Source organism: Dasypus novemcinctus, chromosome 8 (assembly GCF_030445035.2).
Source record: "Dasypus novemcinctus isolate mDasNov1 chromosome 8, mDasNov1.1.hap2, whole genome shotgun sequence".
Classification (NCBI taxonomy): Eukaryota; Metazoa; Chordata; class Mammalia; order Cingulata; family Dasypodidae; genus Dasypus; species Dasypus novemcinctus.
This window is the reverse complement of record NC_080680.1, coordinates 40,582,367-40,607,692: the sequence shown is the minus strand read 5'-3', so window position 1 is coordinate 40,607,692 and position 25,326 is coordinate 40,582,367. Positions and strand designations below refer to the sequence as shown.

General features: G+C 41.0%; 1 protein-coding gene across 9 annotated transcripts in view; it reads left to right on the top strand.

The window, feature by feature from the left end:
• TJP2 (tight junction protein 2) overlaps nt 1-25,326 on the top strand; it is a 134,147-nt gene that overhangs the window by 69,988 nt on the left and 38,833 nt on the right. For 2 of the 9 annotated variants that reach the window (XM_023587744.2, XM_058301701.1), the window contains exon 1: nt 23,174-23,272. The exons of the other annotated variants lie outside the window; for them this stretch is intronic. In XM_023587744.2, coding sequence (XP_023443512.2) covers nt 23,189-23,272 — 84 coding nt within the window. In that variant the 5' untranslated portion in view covers nt 23,174-23,188. Of the gene's footprint in view, nt 1-23,173; nt 23,273-25,326 lie in introns of those variants that run through there. 9 annotated transcript variants of the gene reach the window in all.

Below are 25,326 nucleotides of genomic sequence, written 5' to 3'. Positions count from 1 at the left end.
AAGGTAACCGGAGTTCTGCCACTTAGGAAGAAGGGGAGACTGGATATTAGGTGATAACTGAGTTTCCTTTAAGAAAAAACTAAGTCAGGGAATCATGATGGTATAGATAATGTTGGAGATGATGCTGTAAAGCGAACATTATGGTTTGTATTTTATTCCAGGGGAATAGATGTCCTTGGGAAAGAACTGGGTCAGGAACCAAGAAATTCAGGAGTTAGGGGCTAAAGCATTCTTACTAGCTTACTCCAGGAAAAATCTGTTATTTTTTTTTTTCCTAGGAATTTTCCTGGAAATGTGGAATTTGCATCTTTTAATTAACTGTCCAGAAGGCTAGATGTGTGCCAGGTCCATTGCCTGTTTCCTGCTCCTCTAATAAGTTAAATTAACAAGACAGATTTTGTAGGCCTCTGTTTTCCTATATATTTAATATTTAAAAACCCTATCAACTTTGCCTATAAGCAAGTATAATAAGTAAAGTAAAGCTAATTTAAAATTAACTCATTTTAAAGCTCAATTAAAAGTAAAATAGGATGGTGGAAACCTAGGTCTTAAGGTCATTTTCTCTTTAATCCAGGGACTGCAGTAAAATACAAAGCAGATCTTAAAGCCTTAGTCCAGAGCTGTATCTCTTAATCCTGCTAACCTCCCTGGATCTCAATTTCTTCATCTACAAATTTCTTTATCTATAAAAGGATGCTTGCAGAAGTGTTTATTGGAAGCGGTGGGGTCGAGGCGGGGGATATACAATTTTTGCCCACAAAATCTCTACTGCATCTTCCTATTCTATGATTCTAGGTATTTATAATTTTCAAGTCTACAAGTTAATATAGAAACTGAATGGTGACTTAATCCTAAGAATTGCTGCTCTGATATATAATTTTATGAAGTTTAATGAGTTGTTTTTTTGAAGTCATTATAATTTGTTAGGTTTTAATGAACAAATCAAGGGTGATATATAAATTTGACATAGGGATGGACTAGAGAACATCACCCTTTTTTTGTCTTTACCTTCCTTTATCTTTTGACAAATGAAATGGAAAGAGATTAGATTTTTACCCTATTTTGTGCCTCTGATCTCATGCCAACAGAACACCCTAGTCTAAAAAACATTTGGCAGCAGTGTCTATTCTATTTCTAGTTTATTTTGTGAAATATGAACTACAATGTGTGTCACTTTAAAACACTTAAGTATCTTTCATCAGTTTTGCAAAATCCTCTACTAATGTCACATGTAAAACGAACCAGGTTTTTCTTACTTTAGAATGTTTGTGGCTCTTCTCTGTCATTTAAATAATTTGCACCTGAACTCTGACCTATTTTTACATTGGGTGGGAGTGGGCTTCCTCTTATTGCTTTCAGGTGATTAGCTAGAAAGACTGTGGTCAAGTGATATATTGAATAATATTTTGTACTTATATCTATAGTACTACTTCTGAAGGCTCCATGCTGACAAACTTGAAGACATAAGGAATCTGGTGAACTTTTTGGCCCCTGGTTAGCAGTTAGAATGACCTGACTCTTTGTAAGCGTCCTTAAATTTGAATGTGCTAGAACTATATTGACAGAGTCCTCTGTTTTTTCTCTCTCTTTCTCCGGACTTACCTAGTCAGCCTGAGCTAACAATGGATGCCTGAACAGTTTACAGTAGCTGATACAATAGACAAAGCAATTCACTGTTGGGAGAGTTGAAAATAGAGCTAAAGGGGAGCTTCTTATGGGCATTGACCTAATTCATTCCTTTGATAAAAATGTTTGGTTTTAAAATTTTGGTCCAGTTCTCTTTAAAAATTTCAGCTAGTAGGGCTGTATGTATTTTTTTCTGAAGTACAGCCTTTATTTTTATTTCTTTGACAAAAATATTTGGAAGCATTTTTTAAAAGTAATTAAGACAAGTTCTGTGTGAACCGATATTCCACAAAAGCCTAGAGGATTGAGAAGGGCAGCCAAAATTGATCGTCACCCTCCTCAGTCCCTGGAACTTCCCAGCATTGGGAATGGTGGTTAGTCATCTGCTTTTTAAAGATAACATTCTCAGTGGCCTTTCCCCCCGGGGAGAAAAAGCAGGGAAAACAAAACTGGGTTAAAAAAAAAAAAATTAGTTCAGGCATTGCTAAATTTCTAAGTATCATGTTTGTGATTTACTTTGTCCAGAAAATATGAATTGGCAATGTTTTTTCCTTTTGTTATTACCACAGAAAGAACATTTGCAGTCAGGATACACTGCCTCAAATACTATCTCTTGCCTATTATTAGAACAGGAGCAGAGGAGAGTACAGATGTATTAATATGGAAGAAAAAATCTGGTTTGGCTTAGTAGTAAAATCCAAGTAACTGCATTGTTGTTCTGAATTGCCTTTGAATGTAATTGGATGATTAAATATAAATGTTGATCTGATTAAATCACATCCCAGCAATGAACTGTCCTAAAAATCAGTAACATATCACTCCAGACAATTACCAGGCTTGTTCTTTTGGCCTCTATTTGGGATAATAATTTATGTCATGAAGTGTCATAAACTGGGAAGCTGTCATTTCTTTGTCTCTTTCAACTGTTCCAACTTAGTTATGTTCTTCATGGTTGTTCCTTTAGTTTTATAAGAAAAGACGTAATGATAGGAAAAGCATAATCAAAATGAATGCTTGGAAACTGAACTGCAGAAATATCCTGTTAGATATAAATTTCAGTCCATGTGTATGCTCTTTTAGGAGAGTAGTGTGTTTTCAGTGATGGTCTGAACTCATAGACCTGGATTCTGCCTATGGTTAGATGGTGGACCCTTTTTAAGATCGGGTGAATTTGATTATGAACACTTGAGGACAGGTCTGTTGTTTGCATTTCCAGGGCTGTCCTTAGAATAATTGTTCAGTAAATGAAGGAAGGTGAAAGGAAGTGAACGGAGAAAGTAAGTTCCAAAAGACTAGAATGTGATAAATGTGGGCGTGTCTTCTTTCTCTCCTTTCCTACTATACATTCCCTACTCCACAATAAAGCACTTTTTTCTGATTTTTCTTCCTCCACTTTATTCTAAAAGCACTTTTCAAGTGGCATGGAGAACTTCTATACCTGCAGCTTTGTGTTATTGGACTCATAAGTACGTTAGTGAAGCATGTCGAACAGCTCTGAGGCTGTGTCCTTGATTTCTACAGAATTGAAAGAGCCTAGGAAGCAAAGTGAGGTGTTGTCAGACTGCTCTTGGGTAACTTCTCTCTAGTGAAGGTATGTGTAAGGAAGCCACCTGACTGATGTAGTTGCAGGCCCTTCGGTACAGAACTCACTGAACTTTCCAACCATCTGGGGGTTAGGTGTACTCCTGTTACATAGGTGAAGAAACTGAGGCTCTGAAATGTTAAATAACTTGCCCAGTGTCACACAACTTGTGTGACAGGGAGGGAATTTGATCCAAGGTTCATTTGACTGGCTCAAAGCCTGCGTTTCATCTCTACTAGTCTGCTGTTCAGAATCAGACTGGCTAAGAATACGGGGAGAAGCTAAAGGGCCTATGTTGAGTTTAAACATTGTCACTGAAAATTTATGGGTCCCTCCCCACCCCCCAAGAATCACGAGTAACATGTATATCAATGTAGTTAGGGAATGTTTTTATTCATCAGCAGCCTGTATGTGTCTGTCACCTGTATGAAACCCCAAAGATGCTAAGATGAAAAAGGCACAACCTTATGGGGAAGTATATTACATATACAAATAGCTAAAAGCACAATTTTAAAAATAGAAGTACCGAGAGTATGTCTTGACAAATCAGAGTATACCCTCTTATAGCCCAGAAGAGCCTCTAGTTACAAATGACTGTTATCCCATCAAAACAAACAAACAAACAAAAAACTGTTGTTAATATGAAGAAAGACTTGTTGCAGCTAAAAAGCATTTGAGCTGTGGAAGTAGAAAGAACATCTCATGGGAAGCAGATTTGGCTCAATGGATAGAGCGTCCACCTACTACATGGGAGGTCCGCTGTTCAAACCCAGGGCCTCCTGACCCATGTGGTAAGCTGGCCTACGTGCCATGCTGATGCACGCAAGGAGTGCCCTGCCATGCAGGGGTGTCCCCCACATAGGGGAGCCCCATGCACAAGGAGTGTGCCCCGCAAAGGAGCCTCCCCATACGAGAAAAAGCATGGCCTGCTCAGGAGTGGCGCCACACACGCGGAGAGCTGATGCAGCAAGATAACACAACAACAACAAAAAGAGACATAGATTCCTGGTGCTGCTGACAAGAATGTGCGTGGACACAGAAGAACACACAGAGGATGGACCTAGAGAGCAGACAGTGGCGGGGGAGCAGGGGCAAAGGGGAGAGAAATAAATCTTTAAAAAAATGAAGACCCTCTCAAAGGCTGTGTTTAGGAACTTGCCTGCTTGGGGTCAGAATTCCATCTCAAGTTTTCTGCATGTCGAAGTACATCTTTTAAATCATCAAATACCTCTGAGAGGTTTAGGTTACTAAACATACTTTACTGTGTAGCAGTAGACCAGTTGACTTTATTTTAATAACTGACAGACCCATATGTATTGATACAGTGAGAGTTTTGATTGGGGATAAAGATAGGGGATTTTGAAGCAGGAACATGGTGAGACATTTTGTAGTGCCAGGTGTTGACCTTGGAATGGAATGAGGAGAAGAAGGTGTTGAAAACCAGTGCAGCCAGCCCAGGGTGTAGAAAGAACTAGGAAGGCTCCAAATGCAAACTTTGTTTCTTTCCTATTTCCCCCTGGAACCCGTATTAAGGGTGCCATTGCCTCTCCTCTCCTCGCTGCCTCTCCACATGGTCTTCCCCCAGGACGCAGGATGGGTGGGTAAATGAGCTTCCATGGGCAGTCAACGACTGCGTCACTATTTAAAAGCTTGATTATCAGTTCTAAGCTTAGCTGTGAATTCTATAGAGAAACACTGGATATATCATTCTAACCAGATTCTGTCAGGCTTCTTGGTGGGCAATGGAAAATTTCACTGTTTAACTCCCTCTTTAAAAAATTCTTCTAAAGCAGTGTTTTCCTTGGATTATGGCCACCATATACTCATTATCTTTTTATGAGGATGTACAGACAGTATCTCAGTTTGAGATTGGGATCCAAGGCTTTTTTTTTTTTTCCCTTTTGTTCTTTGAAATTTATTTTCTTTATTAGAGCAGTTGTAGGTTTACAGAAAAATTATGCAGGAAGTACAGAGTTTTCATCCCTACCCCCTACAGTTTTTCCTATTATTAACATTTTGCATTGGGGTTTGGAAACTTTATTACATTTGAAGAAATAATATTATGTTATTAACTATAGCTCAATGTTTATATTAGGGTCGCTCTTTGTATAGTTCTATTCTGGTCATGTTTATAGAATCTAAAATTGTTCATTTTAGCCATCTTCAAGTATACAATTCAGTTTTGTTACATACATTCACAATGCTGTGGTACCATCACTATTGTCCACTAGTAAAACTTAGGAACCAAGGCTTTTACCTTCTTTATGTGCAGCATATTTCTTTTCACAGTGTCTGGCCCAGTACATGTGTTGATAATACTAACAAATGTAGTTAATTATCTACTTTGAGGATTCTCTGAAGCAAAATTTTGATCTCAGTCCAGCTACACCTGCAGTATGTGACTGGAAATTATAAACAAGTTCAGATTTTAGTTCAGGTAAAATATAACCAGAGAGGTTATTTTGCTACCAAAACCAAGCTTAGTTGACTTTGGATTGACCTAATTTTTGTGTTATGTACTCACTAAGAGCTTACCTTTATTGATTAAAAAAAATAAACAAGCAAACAAAAACACTTAGAGAGGATTATACTCCAAAGACTGAATGCTAAGGACAGACCTAGGCTTGTTGAGGATAGAAGTGAAAAGGGAGGCAAAGGAAACCAAGAGTCAAGACACATGTGCCTCCATCAGCCCCTGTGTGAGCACCGTGCAGATAAGGATTGGTGTCTTGGTGAACAGACCCCTTGCACACCAATCTTTTTTGACTAAATTTTGCATGAGTTGAGCCTAGAGGTTGGCAAACTATAGCCATCTGACTGTCTTCCTCTCTCCTTCCCTACCTCCAAGGTAAGAATTGTTCTTATATTTTTATTGATTTTTAATTTTTTTCAAAGATTTAACTTCATTTTTCTTTTATTTACCCCCGCCCCCCCCCCCAGACGGTTCTCTCATCTGTCTGCTTATTGTTTGCTTGCCTTCTCCAGGAGGCACTGGGAGCCACACCTGGAGCCTCCCACACGAGAGGGCAGTGCCAACAGCCTGAGCCACATCCATTCCCTGTGGGCTTCGGTGTCTTGCTGGCTTATATTTTTCAATGTTTCCATTTTAAGAAGTTATATAAGTACCTATATAATATCTTCAGTTTGGTTTCTTGACTGGCAAAGCCTAAGTTATTTACCATATGGCCCTTAAAGTAAAAGTTTGCTGACCTCTTATTTAGATCTTCTAGAAGTAAGGTGCTTGGTTTCTCACCAGTTCTTTGCTCAGGTACGTCAGGATGCTGACTTGAGAAGATGCATGAGGACCCCTGTCTGAGGTCCCTGTTGGATGGAGAGCAGAAGGGAGAAGGAATTGGGTCAGAGCACTGAAGGGGCTGGTTTGTTCCTCGTTTCAGGAAATAAGGTGATCTGCTAACGGGAAGGTCACTTGAGAAATTCTGAGTGTGGATTTCTTCAGTGACCTGAGTACAAGAAAATGTGGAGAAAATATACTTCAAAGCACATTGGGCCATAAAACCAAACATTTCTGCCTGGATTTGGATGTTCTTGCTTCTCTGGATTTCAGCTTTGGAACATGTACTGTTGTGTTTCTACACTGTTGACTGTGTCAATTCCAAACAATTTATTTCCTGTGAGGAAATTGTAACTTGAGAAGTTACAATAAAACATTGGCATGGGGTCAAAGCAGAGAGGAATCAGTGATGCGGCTCTGGAAAGGGTTTGGGCTAATATACATCAGTGCCTGCCACCCCATTATTATTATTATTATTATTATTATTTATTATTAGCTGGTGTTATTTTCTATACTCTTTGAGGCCTTTCTACATAGGACCATGTTCTATGCCAATATGTCTTTGTTTTCAAAGCCTGATGCTCAGTAGATACTTAAATGTTGAATGGCTAAATTCAGTCTATCTTTAAATCTTTTGTTAAATTTATTCCACTGCTGCCCTTTTTGGAGGAGGGCTTATGTTAATATCAGCAACTCCCCTCATTTGTGTAGTGCTTTACAGTTTATGAAACCTTCTGTATACCTTTTCACCTGGTCCTCGCAACCCCCTGTGAGGTGGGTATTAACACCTGAGAGGCTGAGAGAACTCGGAGGCCATACAGGTGGTTAGTGATAAACCAGTGACTTGACCCACTCATCTACCACAGCGGAGAAGGAAGTTCAGTGTATTGTGTCACTGTCTTCCCCCTAGGGAGGCAAAGCCTAAGCCAGCTTGGCAAATGCAGTGGAAGGTCCTTACTTGAGCAGATGAACAGCTGTTGATAGTAGAGTTCGTTGGTACTTTGCATCCATTTCTCAGAATGCCTAGGAAACATTTCTTTACATTCCCTGAGACCAGTGTCTACAGATTGCTCAATAACGTACCACAAAGGTGTCTTTGGAACCTGGCTTAGAAATTAGTTCACTTTAGGTTTTTCTTACAGTAAAAAGGGCTCTTGACAAGTGTCAACCCTTCGGATCAGACCTGCCGGCCTCTACTACGTGTGCAGTTCAGGGCCAGGATCTCCTGTCTTTCTTCTTCCCACACCCTGTACCAATAACCTGCTGATGCAGTCGACCTTCCCTGCTCCTCTGTAAAAGGAGGAATTTGGACTCAGGTGTCTTAAGAATACGTATCCACTTGTGCCATTCACCTCTCAGTCTTTTATTCATTTTAACCTTAGCTGGAGACCAGGATCCTCCCAGAGGCCCAGGGGCCCCCTCTTCTTTGGGGGCCATGCTCTCCTCCCTCTCTATACCATCCATGGTGGTCTTTCTCTGCCCTTTGAGGCGTTCCTTGCCTCTAAGGGTCACTCAGAAGGAAAATACCCCAACCTCCTTAAAGAGGCCATTTCCTTCCATTTTAGGCCCCTCTGTGCTTTTCCTTCTTAGAACAGTTTTAACTTTATAGTTGTTGGCTGGCTCCTTGATTTACTGCTAACCCTATTAGCTTGTGAGCAGCAGTGTTTATTATACTCATTGTTGAATCTCTGGTTCTCAAAACAGAACCTGGCACAAAAGAGGTGCTTCATAAATATTTATTAAATGAGCCAGTGAGTGGATTCACCTTCTCCTTGAAACTTTGTCTAACTCTCTATTTCATTCTCCTGCAAGTTATTCATTGCCATACCAGTTAGGTCCAGTGATCCACATTTAGAAAGTGCTGTCTCCCAGTTTCCACATGGCCTAATTTCCTTTGAATATACCACAGTCCCCCGAGCAGGGTCAGGCACTTTATAGGGTGTTGCTTGACTGCAATCTGCTTTTGTCTGTTTGTTTATGTTAATAAATGACAACCAAAAAGTGTAATTTTCCTCTTTTAGTATTTTCCCACAGTTTGCAAATTTGCTGTATTCTTATAAAAGCTGTAAGGGAAGGATTCTATTGTAGTTATTAAAGTCCATTTCTAATGTTTTGAAATTTTAAATTAGAAGGGAAATAGCATTCTTTTCCTTTTATTTCTGCATCACTGTGCCACCTAGTGGATTATAAGTCTGTTACCATGTAGTTTCCTCTGTGGATTTCCTGATAACCACAAATTCCACAAAAGAGAAAGCTTCATAAAAAGACCGCGTATAATATCTACCAATAATTTTTGTTAAATAGGCACGTATAGATTTTGACAGAAGCTCAGAAATGTTTAATTCAGAATTTTTTTAAAAACATGGGCCCTGTTTCAGACATTCCTATGTGACCAATAATGGAAAACAATGTCAAGAGTAGGGGTTATCCTGCTAATTTTGATGGATCCTTGGCTTAACTCAGTTTGTGTAATAATGGCATACAGGTGACCACATCAAAGAAGGATGCTTTTTTTTTTTCTTTTTTACTTTAGAAACAAGGTTATTTCAAACATGTGAGTTTTGTATTTCTTTAAGTTGTGAGAAAAAAAGTTAGGAGAAACCAAACAATTTATTTTGATAAAACTTGCTTCAGTTTCATCTACTCTGTTTTACCATGAAGTCAAAAGCATAAGTGAGGCTGGTTGATTTGCATTTTCATTATTTTTTAGTTTGGCCCTTTGGCTCCCACTTTTCATCTGTATGGGACTTTGATCCAGGAAACCTCACCTTTCTTCTCCCTGTCTCTTGATTTTGTTAACCCCTCCCCTAATGGAGTGTGTTCTAGGGTGAGTTCAAAGATGACTGATCATTTCTCTGTTTTTCCCTGTTGATTTCTTCAGGTGCAGTGAACGCTCCTCTTAGTGCTAAGGGTACCCAGGCAGGAGCACATAGAGTTATATGTATGGTATTTTAAGTAAACAACAAATGTTTATCCAGTTGAAACTATAAATTTAAGTTTTAAAATTTTATCCATAGATTGATCTCAAATCACTGTGATGCTTACTGAGAGCTGGTTAAATTAGTGTTTTCAGAGTGTCATTTGCTAAATTTTATTAACATGCTTAGTATGAAATTCACAATCTTTTTTCTTCCTGTAGTAAAATTTTTAAAAGGTTACCAAAGATCCTTATAATATAAAAATAAGTACTGTTTCTAAAATTAAGTAGAATTTCTTTTTCAAAATGTCATTTGAAAAAATAGCTTTTTCAAGCTATTTTTCGAGCTATTTGATCAGTACTTATCAAGAAGCTTAGAAATGTTTATGACCTTTGATCTAGAAATACCACTATATGAAAATTAAAAGCTACATGCTATAATGATGGTTGTCTTAATGCTAGTCACAATATCAAAAAGTTGGGAACAGCTTAAATGACTGCTAGGGGTATGATTAATAAAGCTATATCCTCCACCTGCACTGTCCAATATGGTAGCTTCTAGCCACATGTGGCTCTTTACATTTGCATTTAAATTAGTTAAAATTTAAGTGTTCAATGGCCAAACCTGACTAGTAGCTATCAAGTTGAACAGCTCAGATGTAGAACATCATCCTGCCAGAAAATTCTGTTGGCCAGTGCTGCTAGCCCAGTGCTTTTCAAACTTTAATGTGCATATTAATCATATGAGGGTCTTGTTAAAATGCATATTCTGATCAATAGGTTGAAGGTCGGGCTTGAGATTCTACATTTCTATCAAGCTCTCTGGTGATGCTGATTCAGAACCTAAAGGTGAGGTTCTTTAAGTTCCTGCACTTGTTCCCTGATTCTAATAGGAAAGGCACGTCTTTGAGGCTCACTGGCTTTCCGTGGATTCATCAGGCACATTGGTATGTGTTGGAAACATTGCGCCTGTCTTCTGTGTGTGAACTGTCCTCCCATGGTGCCTTAAGGTCTGGGGACAGTTTACCTGTGGTGTTTCATATGGGGCGAGATGCTGAGCAACTCCAATTAATGGGTTTCCTAATCTGCCTTTTGACAAAGCAGTTTATTATTTTCTTCATCTTGGTACCTGTTATGGGAGTGATAGTTTGTGTTTGTTTAAGTGAAGATGTGTTTTAATGTTATATGGGCTTAGTCAGATTTAAAATCATAGGGTAGACAATGCCAAATTAGCACCTTTCTTTTGGCTTATGAATGGCTTCTTTGTAATTACAAATATGAATAGTCTATTTAAATTATACTTTATGGCTCAGTGTACCAGAACTATGGACATAGAGGTCTTAAATGTAATGATCTGTTGAAGTCTTTGCTTCACATTTTATTAAAATTGAAGTTGCACTGACCTGGATTCAAATCATGAACAGCCACCTACTAACTGTGGGCCATGTGCAAGTTCCTTAATCCCTGCAAGCCCAGGCCTCCTTTATCCATTTGTGAAAAGGGAGAGGCCGTAGACAGTGTTTGAAAGGATTAATGGGTAACAGCCTTAAAGCACTTAGCCTTGTGTCTGGCACATTTTTTTTTTAAACAAGTCAGTTTTATTGATACATATTAATAAAGCATAAATCCACCCAAAATGTACAATCAATGGTATTTGGTATAATCACATAGTTGTACATTCATCACTCCAGTCATTTTTAGAGCATTTTCATGATTCTAGTAATAATACTAATAGTACTAAAAAACAAAAACCAACCAATCTAACAAAACTCATCACCTCTCAAATCTCTCTATGCTTCCCCTGCCATACATAGCTGCTATTGTGTTTCCCTCTCTCTAGTATATTTGAATTTATATTTTGTAAAAAGTCTACTATATGCAGTATCACCCATATTTGTATTTTACATATTATACAGTCCCATGTTACAATTTTTAGCTCTCTTTCTAGTAATGTAAATGTCCTCAGGCTTTCCCTTTCAACCACTGTCCAACCCATATAAATATCTGCTAGTCACAAACAGCATGATGTGCTCTTACCATTTCCATTTATTTCCATATATTTAGAACCTTTTAACCAGTTCTGTACAGATTAACCATCAGCTTTCCATTTTGTACCATCATTCTATTTTCTGCTGACATATATTCTAATTATTAATTCCATGAGTCTACATAATATATTTAGCTCATACTAGCACAATTGTACAGTATTTGTCCTTTTCTATCTGGCTTGCTTCACTTAACATAATGTCCTCTAGGTTTACCCATGTTGTCATATGTTTCATGACTTCATTTCTTCTTATCTCTGCATATTACTCATTTTCTGTTTATTCATTCATCAGTTGATGGATACCTGGGTTGTTTCCAAATTTGGCTATCATGAATAACACTGCTATGAACATTGGTGTGCAGATGTCTGTCTGTGTCTCTGCTCTCCGTTCTTCTGGGTATATGCCTAGCAGTAGTATTGCCGGTTCCCATGGCAAATCTATGTTCAACTTCCATAGAAACTGCCAGACAGTCCTCTACAGTGGCTGTACCGTTCTACATTCCCACCAACAGTGAATAAGCATTCCTACTCTCTACATCTTCTCCAACATTTACAGTTTTCCAGCTTTTTAATAGTGGCCAGCCTACTAGGTGTGAAATGATACCTCATTATAGTTTTTGATTTACATTTTCCTAGTCACTAGGGATATTTGAAGATTTTTTCATGTGTTTCTTCTCCATTTGTGTTTTTTCTTAGGACAATTGTCTTTTCAGTCTTTTATACATTATTTAGATAGTTTGTCTTTTTATTGTAGAGTTTATGATCTACTTATATATTATGGTTATTAAACCCTTATCGGATATATGATTGTCAAATATTTTCTCCCATTGAGTCATCTGTGTCTTTTACATTTTAACATTCCATCTATTTCAGGCCCCCATATCTTACACTTGTACTCACAAAAGTGTGTAGTTGTTAGGGCACTTGTCCACATTTACCTTGCTGGCTGCTGAAAGAGCCAGAATTAAAATCAAACCCCTTCCTGGCACCCTCTTACCAAGTCACTGTGGAAGAGTTACTGGGCTGGGTTGACTGAATCCAGGCCACCTGCTTAGAAGTGACCACTATGCCCATTAAGATGCTTGTCATTATCATAGAGGTTGGATCCACAGCTGATCTGTTGCCCAAGCACCAAAAAACCAGGGGACATTTTTAGTTTTAAGGTCAGAGGGCTAGCACCAATAGATTTTGAAAGGCATGCTTAGTGTGCAGTGGAAGGGGCAGGATGCCACAACAGAAAGGGTACAGGCTTTGCAGCCGTGCTGACCTGGGTTAGAATCTGTCCTGTGCCACCCTAATAGTACATACACTTGACAAGTTACTTTACTTCCGTCTCCTTGTCTGTAAAATGAGTCTAATAGTTATGATAATGATAATAGCTAAAAATAATTGAGCATTTACTATTTGCCTGCCACTATGCTGAGTTCTTTCCATGCATTGTCTTATGAAATTCTCACAACTCTAGAGAGGTAGGTAAATGGTGGCCTGAGTATTTTAATCCTAGCTTTCTGACTACAAAATCCATGATGCCTTCCCATCCCTTGAATATCTTTATTAAGATATAAATCACATACTATACAATTCACCCATTTAAATTGTACATTTTACTTGTACATTGTACATTGTACATTTTAGTATATTCACAAAGTTGTTAAACTGTTGCCACAGTCAATCTTAAAAAGCAGGAAACCCATTAGTAATTACTCCACATTTCTTCTCAATGCCCCTAGTCCTAGGGTGCTGCTAATCTACTTTCTGTCTAGATTTGCCTATTTTGGACACCTCATATAAGTGGAATCCTCTAACGTGTGGTCTGTTATGACTGGTTTCTTTAAGTTAGCATAATGTGTTCAAGGTTCATCCATGTTGCAGCAAGTATCAGTATTTTGGGTTTGTTTTTTTTTTTAACCTTTTTATTTTGAAATACATTAGCACAGGACACTTACAAAATAATACAACCCTCCCCTCCCCCCAACTCTTTCACTGTTTTTGGAAAGACAGTTTTGCTGGGTGCAGAATTCTTGGTCAGCAGTTTTTGCTTTCAGCACTTTAAATATGTCACCGCCATTGTCTTCTTGCACCCATTGTTTCTGACAAGAAATTGACAACCTTTTTGAGGAGCCCTTGTATGTGACATGTTGCTTCTTTCTTGAGGCTTTCAGAATTCTCTTTTTATCTTTGACATTCAATAGGTTGATTGCAACAAGGCACAGTGTAGGTCTATTTGGATTTATCCTCTGTGGAGTTTGTTGAGCATGTTGGATGTATATATTACTTTCTTTGACGTAAGAGTGGTAAGTTTTCAGCTATTATTTCTTTGAATATTCTCTCCCTCTTTCCCTCTTCTCCTTCTTGGACTCCCACAATGCGTATATATTGGTACACTTGATGGAAACCCCCGGATTTCTTAGGCTCTATTCACTTTTCTTCTTTCTTCTTTCTGCTTCTCAGATTGAATGAGAAGCATGCAGTTGTATTTTTTTTTAAGATTTATTTATTTATTTATCTCCCCCCCCCCCCCGTTGTCTGTTTTCTGTGTCTATTTGCTGCATCTTCTTTGTCCACTTTTGTTGTTGTCAGCGGAATGGGAATCTGTGTTTCTCTTTGTTGCATCATCTCGTTGTGTCACCTCTCCATGTATGCAGCGCCATTCCTGGGCAGGCTGCACTTTCTTTCACACTGGGTGGTTCTCCTTCCGGGGCGCACTCCTTGCGCGTGGGGCTTCCCTACGCAGGGGACACCCCTGCGTGGCGCAGCATTCCTTGCGCGCATCAGCACTGCGCACGGGCCAGCTGCACACGGGTCAAGGAGGCCCGGGGTTTGAACCACAGACCTCCCATGTGGTAGATGGATGCCCAGACGCCCTAACCACTGGGCCAAGTTCACTTTCCTTCAGTTTTATCTTCAAGTTATTTGATTCTTTATTCTGCCAGCTCCAGTCTGCTGTTAAATCCGCTGGGAAATCTAAAATTCTGTCACTGTGGTCTTCAGCTTTGTTTGGTTCCTTTTCATAATTTCCATCTCTCTTGATATTCTCTTTATGTTCATCTGTTGCAGCAAAGCCAGGAGTTCTGAGTGGCAGAAAAACCCAGAATGGCCCTTGGAGAGGCAGAGGAACAGATGTATTACATGCAGGCCCAGAGGACAGTCATTCTCCAAATTCTGAGCCCCGTTTTTCAGTTTTCACAGGTTTATATAGAATTTCATGTGGAATCAGCATGACTTTTGCTCATTGGCTAATGCATTGCTAGGCGAAATTTTGCAAGCGGTGTTACAGAGGGAGAAGGCAGGTGCAAGGTCGTGGGCCGATTTACAGAAGCAGGGGCAGGAGTGCTTTGTTAGATTATGGAAGCAGGGGGGAAGAGTCTTTGGTTTGATATTCTCCTACAAGGCCATGCTCACAGGCTGATTTACAGAAGCGGGAGCAGGAGTGGCTCATTAGATATTTTTTCTGCAAGGTTATGCTTTTTATTTCTTAACATCTATCATTTTCCTGATTTCCGTTAGTTGTCCATGATTTCCTTGTAGTTCTTCAAGCATATTTAGGGTCTTTTTCTTTTTTTCAAGTCTTGAAATATCCCAGATCTGATCCTCCCCATTAATGGTTTCTAATGCTTTAATCTCCTTTGCCTGAGCCATCACTTCTTTCTCTGTACACTTTGTAATCTTTTGTTGAAACATGGACATTTTGATACTTTACTGGGTGATCCCTTGGAATTTAGACTCTGAGATGTCTGTTGCTCTAACTTGTCTGCAATTAGTATTATGACTTTCCTTGAATGCCAGGAGGTAACAACAACAAAAAGAAAAAATAAAACATCTTTTCCAGTATTTGCACATGACCTGTTCCAGGGCTGTCCTTCAGTGTTATCCATGTAAAGAAATTATTTATTTATTTATTTTAAAGATTTATTTATTTATTTAATTCCCCCCCCCCTCCCCCAGTTGTCTGTTCTCTGTGTCTATTTGCCGCGTCTTGTTTCTTTGTCCACTTCTGTTGTCAGCGGCACGGGGCAAGTGTGGGTGGCGCCATTCCTGGGCAGGCTGCACTTTCTTTTGTGCTGGGTGGCTCTCCTTACGGGGCGCACTCCTTGCACGTGGGGTTCCCCTATGTGGGGGACACCCCTGTGTGGCGCAGCACTCCTTGCGTGCATCAGCACTGTGCATGGGCCAGCTCCACACGGTCAAGGAGGCCTGGAGTTTGAACCACGGACCTCCCATGTGGTAGACGGACGCCCTAACCACTGGGCCAAGTCGGTTTCCCCATGTAAAGAATTTAGAGACTAGCTTCAGGCTAAAGCATAGGGACCTTCCTGATCCTATCTGTGTCTTCGCCCTTGCATTTGACTTTAGGAATTCACCTGTTTAAGTGAATTGGAATGACCTCTCTGCCCTAGCAAACAGACTTGACTACTCTCTACCACATTCTAGGCGAGCTGCCTTCTGCATGCAGGGCGAGTTCTGGAATGGTGACTCCCCCAGGCCACCAGCAGACAGACTGGGTCAGGCATACATGCTCCCGGTTATGAATGAGGGTGACTCTGCTGCCTCCAGAACCAGGACCAGGGATCCTCATAGGCATGACGTACCAGCTTCGTGCCAAGCCACTGAGGGAATGGGGGTAGGGCCAGCCAGGGCGCCACAAGATCCTTTGGCTTAAATTAAGTGGACTTGTCCTTTTTTTTTTTTTTTTTAAATAAAAGCATACAGTCGATCCAAAGTAAACAATCAATGGCTTTTGGTATAATCACAGAGTTGTGTATTTATCACCACAATCAATTTTAGAGCATTTTCATTACTCCAAAAAGAAAACCCTTCCACGCCTTAGCTGTCATCTCTCAATCCCTCTATCCTTCTCCTGCTGTACATAATTGTTAATCTATTTCCATCTCTATAAATTTATTTATATTTATATTTTATATAAATTGAGTCAAACAAAACATAGTTAAGTGGCTCTTGCCCTATTACTGCAATCCTTTGGCTGTTTTCCAGAGCTTTGGGGAAGATGTTTGTGCCAGTTCTTGTTGGTTGTTCAAAGCTTCTATGGGGGATAGAGCTCTGAAGTATCTCACCCACCATCTTTATTGAGTTGGGGCTCATTTCTTTTTATTACTGAATATAGTTCCATTGTGTGTGTGTGTGTGTGTGTGTGCACACCACATTTTGTGACCCATTCATCACATGATGGACTGTGGGTTGTTTCCACTTTTTGGCCGTTATGAATAATGCTGCTATAAATATTTGTGCACAAGTTTCTGTGTGGACATAAGTTTTCATTTTTCTTCGTTTCCATATGCATTCTTTCTTTTTTATTTTAAAGATTTATTTATTTATTTATTCCCCCCCTCCCCTTCCCCTCGTCCTCCTGCCTTGCTGTTTTTGCTATCTGTGTTGTCTTCTCTTCTCATTTTCTCTCCTCTAGGATTTACTGGGATTCCATCCTGGAGACCTCTGATGGGGGGAGGGATTCACTGTCAGTTGTGCCACCTCAGTTCCTGGTTTCTGCTGCGCTTCACCTTGACTTTCCCATTTTGGTGCATCATCATCTTGCTGCATGACTTGCTTGTGCAGAGCACTGGCTCACCGTGTGGGCATTCACGTGGGCACTCGTGTGGGCACTGGCTTGCCACATGGGCACGCTTTCTCTTCTTTTTCACCAGGAGGCACCAGGATCGAACTCGGGTTCTCCCATATGGTAGGTGGAAGTTCTGTCACTTGAGCCACATCGGCTTCCCAGTATGCGTTCTTAATTACTACATCTTGCCCTTCTGTAAGAAAGAATACAGTGTGGAGCAAGTGGAACTCAGTGGTTGAGCACGTGCTTTGCATGTACAAGGTCCTGGATTCTATCCCCAGTACCTCTAGTGAAACAAAAAAAAAACAAGAAAAGGCAGGTGGTTCATACTGAGTGGTACTCAGTATTGAGGCAGTAGTAATGTTGTGTACCTTTACTGAGAATGCTTACTCTGTGATGGACACCACACAGGACTCTTTACAAGCGTTACTTCATTCGCTTCATTCGGTCTTAAAACAATTAGAACATTGTAGAGATCTTGAGCCCCCTCTTACAGATGAGGCAGTTGAAGCTCACCCAGCAAACTGCTTGGGGTCACAGAGCAAGTGCAGTAAGTAGGCAGCTGAGCTAGGACCCAATGTGCACGACAGCCTTCCACGCTGTGTCGGTCACTGTCGGGTATTTGAGATGACTCCACCTTCCATGTGCAGGTTTACGATCCTGGAGTTCTGGGGATACTTAGTAATTCTAATATCAGTAGGTCTTGGATCTGTCTTATTTATATTCTGATAACCCATCAGAAATCCCTCTTTAAACTGTTCTTTTTTTTTTTTTCTTAAAGATTTATTGCTTTATTTTCCCCCTTCCTCTCCTGCCCTCCTGTTTTTGTTCTCTGTGTTGTTTTCTCTTCTCATTTTCTCTCCTCTAGAATTCACTGGGATTTGATCCTGGAGACATCAGATGGGGAGAGAAGTTCCCTGTCAATTGTGCCACCTCAGTTCCTGGTTTCTGATGTGCTTCACCTTGACTCTCCACTTGTCTCTATCTTTTTTTTTCATTCCCCACCCCCCCTTGTGGCTTCCTTGCTGTCTGTTCTCTGTGGCTATTCGCCGTGTATTCTTCTGTGTCTGTGTTTTTTATTTTTTGCTTATTCCCCCCCCCCTTGCGACTTGCCTGATGTCTGCTCTCTGTCCATTCGCTATGTGCTCTTCTGTGTTTTTACTTGTCTCCCTTTTTTTTGTTGTGTCACCTTGCTGAGTTGGCTCTCCACGGCACCCGGGCTGGCAGCTCTCTGCAGTGTATGGGCGAGCCTGCCTTCATAAGGAGACCCTGGGACATGAACCCAGGGCCTCCCATATGGTAGATGGGAGCCCAACTGATTGAGCCACAGCCGCTTCCTCCCTCTATCTTTTGATGCGTGATCATCTTGCTGTGTGACTCACTTGCACAGGGCACTAGCTCATCACGCAGGCACTCTTATGGGCACTGACTTGCCACGCAGGCATGCTTTCTCTTCTTCTTTTTCACTAGGAGGCCCCAGGGATCAAACTTAGGTCCTCCCATATGGTAGGTGGAAGCTCTATCGTTTGAGCCACATCCGCTTCTCAAAACTCCTATTCTGTATGTAGCTTTTTCCTTTAAACTTGATCATGCCTAAGTAGTGTACATTGTGAAGTTCTTGCTGCAAAGACATCGTGCACACTGGTTTTATTGTTCACTCCATGAGTACACACCTCGGTGGGATTGTGAAGGAGCAGGAGGGTATGTTGATAATGTTCTTATCATACTCCAAAGTGAAATACTTGTGGAACTAACTAGGAAAGGGTTGTGTAAGCTGAAAAATTACATATGGGGTTGCTTTAATTTCCTGGTGACTGCGCTATTGCTAGCATAGCATGTGGAAAGTACACAGCACATTCTGCCTGTAGAAGAGGAATTTCATCTGGAGGCAGACACCAGCTTCACATCCTCTGACAGCTGTTAGCTGTGAAAATCTGGCCTCAGTTTCCCTTTTTGTAGAAAGGAGGCGTTCTAGCTGACTACAGGGTTGATGGCGTTAAATGAGAACTTGTAGAGGGAGCACTCGGCACGGTGCCTTGCTGAATGTTAACGACTTTTTCCTTTCCACTTCTCATAACTATCCTGTATCTCATTTCCAAGGTGGGTATGTGTTTTAAGGCTGTCAGGCTGCTGACTAAGTTGTTTCAACATGTTCTCCCCAGGCTGATGATGCCGTCTTTCATGTGTGTTATTAAACAGCTCCTTACTGTCCAACCAGCAGAGGACTTGTGGTGTCTTGAACGCACCTCCTGGGTCTGAGCGTGCTGTTCCCTTCGCCTCAATGGCCATCCACCCAGCGAATAGCTATCCTTTAAAAGCATTGCGCTCATATGGGACTCCGCGTGGGAGAGGAAGGCACACTTCCCTCCACCCCAGACCCCACCTCCAGTAATCATCCCTGCTTCTGCCATTCGTTGTGAAATGAATTCATGTATTTGCCATTATCCCACCAGGTCACTCTGTTTCAACCCCATGCAGCCTTTTTTCTTTCATGAACATACTAAGCTTGTTTCCCACCTCAGGGCCTTTGCATCTGCTCTTCCCTTTCCCTGTTGAGATTTTCTTATGATTAATTCTTTCCAATGTCACATCCCATGGCCCTTTCTACTATCTGAAATTCTATGTTTGTACTTGTGCATTGTCCATTCCTCTGTTAAAATATAAACCCTGTGAGAGGACTTCAGTTTGCTTACCATTGTATCCCCCAGCAGCTAGAACAGTGTCTGACACATAGTAGGTACTTAGGGCATATTCGAATGAATGAACCTTTTCTTTTTTTTTAAGATTTATTTATTTATTTATTTCTCTCCTCTCCCCCTCCCCCCACCCTGGTTGTCTGTTCTCTGTGTCTATTTGCTGCGTTGTCTTTGTCTGCTTCTGTTGTTGTCAGCGGCATGGGAATCTGTGTTTCTTTTTGCTGCGTCATCTTGTAGTGTCGGCTCTCTGTGTAGGCGGTGCCATTCTTAGGCAGGCTGCACTTTTCTTTTGCGCTGGGTGGCTCTCCTTACTGGGCTCACTCCTTGCGCGTGGGGCTCCCCTACGCGGGGACACCCCTGCGTGGCAGGGCACTCCTTGCGCGCATCAGCGCTGCGCTTGGGCCAGCTCCACACGAGTCAAGGAGGCCCGGGGTTTGAACTGTGGACCTCCCATGTGGTAGATGGACCCCCTAACCACTGGGCCAAGTCCGCTGCCCTGAATGAACCTTGAATACCGTGTGTGGATGTACTTGAACTGAGTTGTAATTACTTGTTTAATGTCCCACTATCCCAAGGGACTGTGACTGCCTTAGGGTTATGACTATCTCTCTAGTGGTCTTGTGGTTTTAGGAGGTACTGGAGACTGGAGATTGAACCCCGGACCTCACGCGTGTAAAGCAGGCACTCAACCACTGAGCTACACCTGCTTCACCCTTTATTCTTCTTTGATTCTGCAGGGCCTGGCGTATAGTTGCCGTTAAGTAAATGTTTCTCGAATATATAAATAAGGAAGTTAGGAATCCTTGAGAAGGTTCATCCTGAAACTCTTGCAGTCTCATGGAGGCAGCTGCCCCCACAAAATGTCCTGATGCTGCTCTTGGTGGGCGTGCTCGTCCGCAGTGGTGCCGATGGCCTTTCTCTACCAGCCCCTCTCCCGCTTTTCTCGTCCAGGGGTTTTGCTCTGTGCTGTTCTTCCGGCCCTGAACAACCTCCTTCCCCCAGTCCTTCTAAATCTTCAGACCTCATCTCCAGCGTCCTTTGCCCATGAGAACTCTCCCTGCCCCACCCAACGCCTCCCTTCCTGAGGGCAGCCTGTACCTGTTTTGATCTTCATTTTTGTCCTCGGGGCCTAGCGCATTGCCTTGGGTAAGCATTTGATGACTCAGACAGTAAAGAGTTAGTGATAGGCAGAAACTGTTCCTTCCGGAAATGACTGTAGAAGAATCTGGAATTCTTAACAAATTCTAGGAAGCCTGTGACTTCTAGACAGTGTGCAAACGTTTAAGGAAAAGAAGTATTTATTTTATCATCAGAGTAAGCAAGTGTTTTCCCAAGGACCTTCAGAGTGAAGAAGTGAATGGCTCGCACCCTCCTTCCTTTGCTTCGACTCTCGTGTCCTGCACCTTGAGCCCAGGGAGCCACGGAACTCCTGGGCAGAAGCGGGGCCCCTTGTGGAGCCTGCACGCTCCTCCCTGTCCAGCCCAGAGTGAGGTCTGGCGCCCGTGCAGCTTCGGGGGGCTCTCCTTCGTTCAGTAGGGCCCTTTGTTAATCCCTGCCCTTCTCAGTGTACAAACTGAAACAAACTTTCATTCACTTCCAATCCCATGTAGCTGTTGTAACGCTGAGAAACAAGGATCCAGAGAATTGATTCTCTTACAGTCCTAGAGAGGAACATGAATTTTGAGTGACTGTTCAGCACTGGTACTTTATGTTGGTTGGTTCGTTGCATGTGACGTTGACCTGCTGAGGTGTGGGTGGTGGTATCCCCGTTTCATAAAGAAGGGTACAGATGATCCAAGGCTCCTTGGCTGAGTGACGGGATGGGGATTGTACCCCACCTAGATCTTCTGACTTTAAAAACCACATTCTTGCCACAGCTTCAAGTTCCTTTCTATATGTTCTCCATCCTGTGGTGCAAATTTAGTATGTACCGCAACCTCAAAAAAATTGGATGGAATGCTCTTCATTTGCAAACTGCCTGGTCTGGGGTATTGGTATAGCAGACTAGTAGTCACAAAGGGGTGCTGATACAAAATACCAGAAATTGGTTGTTTTTAATAAAGGGTATTTGTTTGGGGTAGGAGCTTACAGATACCAGGCATAAAGCATAAGTTACTTCCCCTACCAAAGTCTATTTTCATGTGTTGGAGCAAGATGGCTGCCGACGGCTGCAAGGGTTCAGACTTCCTAGGTTCCTTCTTTCCAGGGTCTTGCTACTCTCTGGGTTCAAGGTTCCTCTCTTCCCATGGCTTCCTTCTTCCTGGGCTCAGGGTTCTTCTCTTCCTGGGGCTTGCTTCTCTTTGCTCTGTGAGCTTATATCCTGGGGCTCCAGCTTAAGACTTCAGCAGCAAACTCCAACATCAAAACTCCAATATCAAAAACCCTTAACTCTGTCCTTTGTCATGCCTTTTATCTGCGAGTCCCCATCCATCAAGGGCTCGGGGTTCAACGCCCTACTGGCACAAGAGGTTTACGTAATTATGTAATCAAGTAAACTTATGAATCCAATATAATCTCATATGCCCAGCAGAAAAGATCGGTTTACAAAACATCCAATATTTCTTTTTGGAATGTATCAGTAATATCAAACTACTACACAGGCACCATGGTAGGAAAAAGGAGCTTCTGAAATAAACCCTGTGAGAGAAGGACTCCCCCAACTCTCAAGCCCAGGCTGCCCATAAAATCTTCCCTTGATGTTCAGAAAGCTAAAATCTTGCTTTTTCAACCCCTTGGTAAAGGCAAAGAAACCAGTGGCAGAGCTGTTTGTTATTCTTTTATCTGCTCTGTTTATAGAAAGATTAGAGAGGAGCGAGAAGTCTGCTGAGTGGGCGCTCTGTCCCTGAGCTTGTTCTGAGTTGCACCCACTGCCCAAGTCTTATCTTCCTCTCGTGTACAGACAGACACCTTGTTATCTCCAAGGATGAAAAAGATTTTTCCTTTTTTTAAAAAAAATTTCTGTGTGCCATTAGGAATTTGGTTTCATTTCACCTGAAACATTACGAGTTATTTCCAGCTGACTTAAGTCTTGTATTGCATCTGTATATGGGAGAGGCGTTATGAGAAATACTTCCTTAAATATTCTGTTCTGTAAAATTGCTCTAAAATATCCACTTTATTTAATAATTTTCTACTTAGATATACTTAATCATTTTATATGACTAAAAGAAATATTTGTTCTAGTTCTCTAGTTCTCTTTTGCAGGAAAGAGGGAGGGAAAGAAAGCTATTAAAGTAGTGCAGCTCCAGACTGCTTTCTGTTCTACTCACAAGTGCTGCTTTTCAAAGTGTTTGGCGTCCCTGCTCTATGGATGTGTCACTGTGTGAGATGACAACAGGATTTGCTGGGAATGTGGGCCACTATTGTATCTGCCTTACGTAACCATGTGGACTGATAGAATGGGTGAGGAGCCTGGATGTGGGCAGCGGCTTGGCCCATCCATCTCCAGAGGCCATGAAGACCGCTCAAGTTCTACATAGGATGTGGATCCAGGCTGTTAAAAAGTTGAGGATTTTGAGAGGCCACGTGAGTCCCTGTGTAAGATCTCCCCTTTTCTTTCCCAACCCCTCTTTGTGGGAAGGGAGGGGGAGCAAACGCCCTCTCAGTTACTCCTTTCTCTTCGGATTTATTTGTGCTTCCGGCAGCTTTCAGCAACAAATTGTGAACTGCAGATTGTAGTCAATGGTGTGTTTTTCAAAAGTGCTTTTCTTGTATTTCGTAGACTTACGTAAAAACTGATAACCTCTTATGAGATTTGTGAATCACAGGCTGCTCTTTTCCACGTCTTGGTTCCCAGGGAATCTGCAAATGTGGTTTTGTTTTCTAGATATAGCTTAAAAGACTACCTCATATAAGATATTTATGTTTGGGAATTTCTTGTTTTGGAATAAAACTTTTTGCTTCCTTGTACTGCAGAAATCTGTATTGTTATGTCTAGGCTTTTAACATGTTCTATGGTCTGAACATATAGTCCAGTTACATGTATGACTGTTTACTTTTTGTATCTTATGGCAGATTTTAGTTCATCTTTCTTTAGTCGTGGCCTCCATCACTGGGAAGTGAGCAATCTGGATAAATAGACCATAAGGTGTCTGATGAAAGGGCACTTAGGGGAGTGAAGACTTGTGGTATCTGCATTTTTCTTTTTTTTTAAAAAAAAAAGTTTCTGTATTCTTGATATAAAATATGGGGTGTTATCTCTTTGGCCAAGATTTTTCAAAGGAAAGAAACTATAAAACTAGATAATTACTTAAAAAGAGATCAAATCACTGTTTGCCTTTGTTCCTTTCTCTTCTTTCTTTGCATAAATACCTTACTATTATAAATAAAATAACCGCTTTTACTATATAGTAGAAAAATTAGCTCGCTTTTAGCTTTCCCTGTAATCTAGGAATGACTTATTATACTAGCAAGGGGGTTGTTATTAATACTATTTACATGAAAACTGGAAGTGATAAGAAGAAGGGATTCGGAGGGCATAGAATACAAGCGTGGATGAAATGTTGAACCTTAGGTTGCAAAGCTGGTCTGGAGTCTTCTGCACCTGCTGCATCTCTGCCTTTGCCTGCCACACTTGCCTTTCTTTGCCTTCTATGGACCTATCAAATTACTGACACCATCCCCTATCTCGACCTCCCTCCAGCTGAAATGATCTCATCGCCTTTCTCCTGCTTTTTCACTTTGCAAAATCTAAACTACATCAAAAAATATTTGGTGTTAGATCCTGGGCCAAGAATCAGGTACCCCTTATTGTTCCCTTTTCCTGCTCCCCCATTTCTAAAATTATGAAATGTTAAGTGTGTGTACAAGAATTATGTGTATAAATCATGAAACATAACAAGAAAACATGAGCCCATCACCCATACCCATAGACCTTTCTCAAGAGCAGACAGGGCCCTCCACATCCCTCCCCATCTCACCCCTCTGCCTCTGCCCAGGTTACTTCCGTCCCAAATTTTGTGTTCTTCATTTCCTTGCTTATCTTTATAATTTTGCTACTTAGCGTCCCCTTTTCTTTGTCCCTAAACAAAACATTGCTTAGTTAGCTTTTGAACGGTATAAAAATATCACACTATACGAATTCCAATATGTTTTTCACACGACATTATGTTTGAGGTATAGCCATGTTGATTTATCTGTTAATTGCAGTCTATTTGGGTTTTTTTTTTTGTTCTTTTTTAAAATTATTTTTTTAATGTTTCTTTAAAAAAATTTTTTTAATTGTCTTTTTTTTTTTTTAAAGATACGTAGATCACAAAAAATTTTTACATTAAAAAATATAAGAGGTTCCCATATACCCCACACTCCACCCCACTCCTCCCACATCAACAACCTCTTTCATCATTGTGGCACATTCATTGCATTTGGTGAATACATTTTGGAGCACTGCTGCACCGCAGCAGTTTACATTGTAGTTTACACTCTCCCCTAGTAAATTCAGTGGGTTATAGCAGGATATATAATGTCCACTATCTGTCCCTGTAATATCATTTAGGACAACTCTAAGTCCCGAAAATGCCCCCACATCATATCTCCTCTTCCCTCACCTGTCAGTCTATTTTGCATTTTAGGAATATTTCACAATTTATTTG